Source organism: Diabrotica virgifera, chromosome 4 (genome assembly GCF_917563875.1).
Source record: "Diabrotica virgifera virgifera chromosome 4, PGI_DIABVI_V3a".
Classification (NCBI taxonomy): domain Eukaryota; kingdom Metazoa; phylum Arthropoda; class Insecta; order Coleoptera; family Chrysomelidae; genus Diabrotica; species Diabrotica virgifera.
Genome location: NC_065446.1, coordinates 165759706 through 165765910, shown reverse-complemented (window position 1 = coordinate 165765910; position 6205 = coordinate 165759706). Strand labels below are relative to the sequence as shown.

Here is a 6205-nt window from a genome sequence, read left to right as displayed (position 1 = left end):
GTTCAATGATTTAATTATATCTCTAATTATCGTTCTTTCTTTATTTACTCTGCTCTTAATTTCTGCATCTTCCGTATCTTCTTTGCTGAAATTAATTCCCAAATACTTACATTTATCACAGCTAGTTATTTTCTGATTATATTGTCCAATATTATATTAGTTGAATCTTCACCTAAGCATAAATATTGTGTTTTTTCTACATTCATCTGCATATTATATTATATATTTATGAAAGTTAATAATAGCCGGAAAATTTAGTGTTGTCTAAATAGTAAGTAAATTTAATTTATTTTCAGAGCACGAAATTGGGCAATGTTGTGCCAGAGAGAAGATTTATTAAAGAAAAAAACTTAAATTCGAACAGATTATGCAGTGTTCATTTTGAAAATACTATGTTTTCAAATAAAACTCGGAACAGGTTATGTAAAAACGCAGTACCACGTTTATTTCCTTCAATAGAAGAGAGTCCAAACCAACATTCAAATGTTGATCAAGGTGAGTTTATATGTTTGAAAGCTGCAATTTCTATGTAAACCCAAGAATCTTCTGTTATTTATATTGTTGACGTACAAATTTGTTGCATTGTAGTATTGCAATAAATTATAGCTTGTTTACTATGTAAACAACTTTACTATTTGTTATTCAAAACATATCAAACTTATTTTGAAACTATTTCTTGTGTCATGTTATAGTTTATTAGTTTTTGGTGTAATAAACCACAAATTATGAAATTCAATATTATCAACATTAAAATCGGAATTGTTTGTGTGACCACATTATTCCTTCACTCAACTCATTTTAAATCCCCTCGAAATTAAAGGTAATTTGTGATCTGGAAATACCAAGCTGCCCCTTGCAATCTGTCTGCTCTATACAAAAATATTTAAGCGGAATTTTGACGTGGAAATACCACAGTATATAGAGGGAAATTCCCTCTATATACTGGGGAAATACCATATATTGTCGAAATAAAAGACGGTATGCAACTTTCTAAGAAATTATAATCCATTTCCTGCTATTCTCTTTGCTATTTCTATTGTTGGAATACAAATTTGTTGGATTTGCATTTGTTAAATATTTTTGATTTCAAAATAACAAAAGGCTTCCTTGTACTTTAAAAAAATAATTCAGCTTGGTAATAAAAAATTAAATGTTGTAGATTGTAGATATTTTATGTGTAATACGACACTTTCTTCATATAAGGCAACCTATAAACTTCTGTTGTAGATGATGAAAACAGTTTTGATCCAGTAAATGAGGAAGATGAGGAACAACGGCAAGAATTAGCTACCGTACTGCTAGGTGGAGAGGACGACAGCGAAGTTGTTCTACAAAAAAATCAACAAACTCAAACTTTGGAAAGTGTATCGACCTATAGCCCTAGAAAAAACAAGCTAAGAAAGACTATAAAGGAATTGCAAAACAAGAATTTTCGATTAAAAAAAAAATTGCAAAAACTACAAGGTTCTGGAAAACCCGATTATCTTAAAAACATTACATTGTAAAATTATAAATCACTAACGGATAAATTTTGTTCTGCCAATAAAAATTTAGCTAATTTTATTAATATTCAAATTGAACAAAATCTGAAAAAAAAAAGAACGGCCGGAGATATTCAAACGAATACAAAAACTTTTGTTTACAATTATATTTTAACGGTCCAAAACTGTATAGGAAAAAATTAGTTAAAGAATTTTGCTTGCCCAGTGTTACAACATTACACAAATTTGTCACACATATATCTGTCAAACCTGGAATAAATGATTTCATTTTTGATATACTTAAAAAAAATGAATAATGTTTCTGATCTCGATAAATTATGTATCCTTTGTTTTGACGAAATGAGTATCAAGGCACATTTATTTTATAGTATTAAAAAATATAGAATAATAGGTTTTGAAGACTTTGGAGATGAAAATACTAGTTTTAAACCAGCATTATCCGCAACAGTAATAATGATAAGAGGCGTAAAAACCAACTGGAAGCAACCAATAGCTTACTTACTACCTTGTTAATTCAACTTGCCCTGCGGAAAAGCTACAAAATATAATTTTAGATATTATTACAAAATTACAAAATATTTCTTTAAAAGTGGTAGGAGTAGTATGTGATATGGGCTTTAATAATCTTAAACTTTCAAATTTGTTAAATATATCTGCCGATAGACCATATATGTATCATGAAAATAATAAAATTGTCTTTTCTTTTGATACACCTCATTTATTAAAAGCACTCCGCAATAACTTCCTAAGACACAAATTTGTTATTGATGATATTATCGCTTCTTGGGAATTCATTAAAAAATTTTACGAACATGATAAACAATATCCTATACGTGCAGCGCCAAAATTGACCGAATCACATATATCTCCTAACAATTTTGAAAAAATGAAAGTGAAATATGCTTCTCAGATATTTAGTAACACTGTTGCTGCCGGTCTGCATCTGTATATTAGATTTAATGTATTCGTCGAGGAAGCAACAACAACCGAAACATTTATTAGGAACATTAATAATTTATTTGATATGCTCAATTCTTCTTCATTAAGAGGAGCAACTGAGTACCAAAGACCGTATAGAGGAACCGATACTCAGCAAGAATTTCTTAATACGTGTTTCCGATTGTTTAATAATTTACAGGTAATTAATTTTAAAGGTGAAAATGTAACACCAAGAATAAAAAGTGTTAATGGTTGGAAAATAACCATTAATGGAGTGATTCATTTGTGGAATCTATTACAGTCACACGGAATGGATTATTTTTTCACAAGGCGGATGAATCAAGATTGTCTAGAAAACTTTTTTGGTTCAATCAGGCAGCAAGGTGGCAATTTTGTACCGCAGCAATTGACCTCGTCATATTTTAGTCTGTCAGTTTGAGGCCAAGATGAAGACCACTTTGTAATACCGTTGCAATTTAATTTCTTGTGACATCGACTTATTGTCGACATTTTTGTAGCCTAAATGGCATAATTATTATTACATTAAGGTCTTTTGACCTAAATATGTAGCTAGTTCCAACTACTTTGGATCTGAAGTTTCTACCACCTGATGATGGACTGATTGGTCCGAAAACGTTTGTGATTTTATCCATCTTGGATCATTTTTAGAAAAAAATTTTTAATAAATTATATACCACCTACCTACATGTGAGGTTTTTACTTCATTAGTAAACTATTAAAAAACTTTTTCCGTTCATTTACTGTGATTTTAAGATTTGGTTTTACTGTAAAACCATGTAAAACTTTTACATAATATATAGAATAAATGGTTAACTTTTTAGCAGTATGAATTTTAATTGATAATATACTCTTGCACATTACGCGATTGATTTGATGAAAAGTAGGACTATTGCAAAATTTAATTAATTTTTTGCAGACTACAACTGAAACTGAACGAATAATGCAGAAAACACAAAAATCTCCGATATAACCAAATTAACCTATGAAATGCCAATAGTGACAAAATTTCATAAATGTCAATAGTGTCAAAATTTCATAACAGTGGAGTAAACTTGCCTGCCGTTGGACGAATTACAAACAAGCGTTACGACGCGGTAAACCTCCTTTTTATTTGACATTTATATGACGTGTACAATATATTAAAAACCATTGCGATATAAAACTTGCGCAATACCGTTGATATTTTAAATACCGTTGAAATATAAACATTGAATTGTAATATTGTTTTTCATTTATTAAACCCTTTAGTTTTGTAATATTAACATTTAGTAAGAACATCTGGACAGTTAAATATGGGAAACCGCATTTTTTATTTTAATAAATAATAATAGTAGTAGGCCCAGAAAGTTTTAGTACGGCTCTGTAAGGTTAACCAAAGGAGCGTGCGGCCTCCGCCTGCATTCACCACTGGTGAATTACCAATTTCGTACTTTGCCGGTATTACTTTCAGAGATCAAAGCGCCGACAGACGAGTGATTTTACTGTGGAACCTCTATATACTGTGATACAAGGTTACAAGTTGTATTTTGTTGTACTCACTGGCTTCATTATTTAGGATTCTGGGGCACAACAATCCTCTATGTATAATGTAGTTATGGAGCGCAGAAAACTACACATATCTATTATAGGCCAATTGTGGGATATAACACTGTTTATATCAAGTATCAAATAATTAAATGGCTTAGATTCGACGCGCAGCTCCCTCGAAGACCATTTTTATAAGTAAGTAATATAAACAGCGGAAATTGATACCTACGAAAGCGCCCATCACGTAAAAATTATCTTCGAGGGCGCCGCGCGTCGTGTGTAAGCTATTTATTACAATAGAAACAGCGGATATTGATACTTACAAAAGGCGGCAGAATCTAAAAATGATCTTCACGGGCGCTGCGCGTCGTATCTGAGTTATTTATTATAACAGAAACAGCGGAAATTGATACCTACGAAAGGCGCCCAAATCGTAGGCATGGTCTTCGAGGGCGCCTATGTATTATAATAAAAACAGCGAATATTGATACACACGAAAGGCGCCCGAATCGTAAAAATGGTCTTCGAGGGCGCCGCGGGTCGTATCTGTGCTATTTGATTATCTGATACCTGATACAAGTAATATTTTGTTGTACCCACTGGCTTTATTATGTAGGTTTCTGTAGCAGTTTCTGTTTCTTCATTAAGTAAAAACAGGTTTTAGGCGAGTTATAGCCGCCTAATCTTTGTCTAAAGATAAAAAAAAACATTTTTTCAGCGTTTAATTTTTTTAATGGATAGATACTAACGGAGACGAAAGGCGCACCGGCCGGCCGGCGGCCCAGTCCGGGCCTGGTCATAAATGTATAAAATTACAATTTGAGTATATTTTGAAAGCAATAATGTATTAATAACTTTCAAAACATTTGTAGGAGTAAGTATAGGTACGGCCTCCCCTTAAATGATAAATAGACTATTCCATAAGTACTACAGTTCATCATTAAAAAGTACCTGCATATCTTTATATTATGTACTAGCTGACCCGGCAGACTTCGTACTGCCTCAATAGATAAGAACAAACTTTTGTAAACAATAAACTTAAAATAAACAAAAGGAATTCGTAATTAATAAACAAAAAATGATCGATGTGAATGAGTTTTTATTATTATTTTTAATTAATTACACATAATGTTTGAAGTAATAAGGTTTGGTTAGAAAAAGTTTGCAGTGCAATAGTTGCAATCTTAAATTTGTTTTTCTTATAATGAATATAACAGCTTTATTTTATTTACATTCAAAACAACCCTGTATTTATAATTGGGTTAGGGGTTGTCCAACTATATAGGTGTTGATTAATAAAAATAAAATAAAATTAAAATTAAATATCATTAAATAAAATGAAACAAAATTTCATAAAATTGAATAAAAGTTAATAAAAATAAATAAAACTGAATAAACTTAAATAAAAATAATAAATAAATTTAAAAAAATAATAAAATTAAAAAAAATAAATAGCATCTAATAAAAATAATTAAAATTTAATAAAATGAAACAAAATTAATTAAAATTAAGTAAAATTTTATAATTTGCTGCTTGTTCTTTTCGTGTGCTCAGAACTTTTCTTCTGCTTGCCGTTCGTTAGAAAAGTTCGGTAGAGATATTTTTTGAAACTTTCGAAAAATTATGAAATTCATATTTTGCCCAAATTAAGTCCAAAAGTTAAACAGTTGCACTTTTCTTCGATGAAATTTGTTGCTCGTTCTTCTTCTGTCCTCAGAATATTTCTAAGGCTTAAGATATTGTATTTTGGACACCGATTGAGCTAGAAAAAAAAAATTAGTAAGGTTCTGTTCGGAATTCATTGTGAGAGTTATGACGTCACACGCAACCCCCTTATGATCTAGAGGTATGAAATATAGACATAAACCTACTCCCAGTCCGGTCGAGTATATTTGCAAACTCTCATAAAAATCGGTCAAGTCGTTTCGGAGGAGTATGGCAACAAACAGTGTAAAAAGAGCATTTTATACATATAGCTGTAAAAATTTTGGTGGCTACTAAAATGACAATATAAAACCGTATAAACCTTCCCTGAACTTCCACAAATAATTCAACATCAAAATTAGCCACATCGGTCCAGCCATTCTCGAGTTTTAGCGAGACTAACGCACAGCAAATGATTTTTATATATAAGATGCAAAATTTTAGATGGCTATTAAAAAATAATGGTCGAAGATAGAAAAGAGAAAATTTAGGGTTGTATTTACCTTTGCCTT

The 6205-nt window shown here is 30.8% G+C and overlaps 1 protein-coding gene across 1 annotated transcript; it reads left to right on the top strand.

The window, feature by feature from the left end:
* The first annotated feature begins 349 nt into the window (after window positions 1–349).
* Window positions 350–1614, top strand: LOC126883999 (uncharacterized). Its single transcript, XM_050649778.1, has 2 exons — window positions 350–495; window positions 1228–1614. Exons 1-2 carry the CDS (start codon window positions 393–395, stop codon window positions 1503–1505), a joined length of 381 nt encoding a protein of 126 aa, XP_050505735.1. The 5' UTR covers window positions 350–392; the 3' UTR covers window positions 1506–1614.
* The last annotated feature ends 4591 nt before the right edge of the window (window positions 1615–6205 follow it).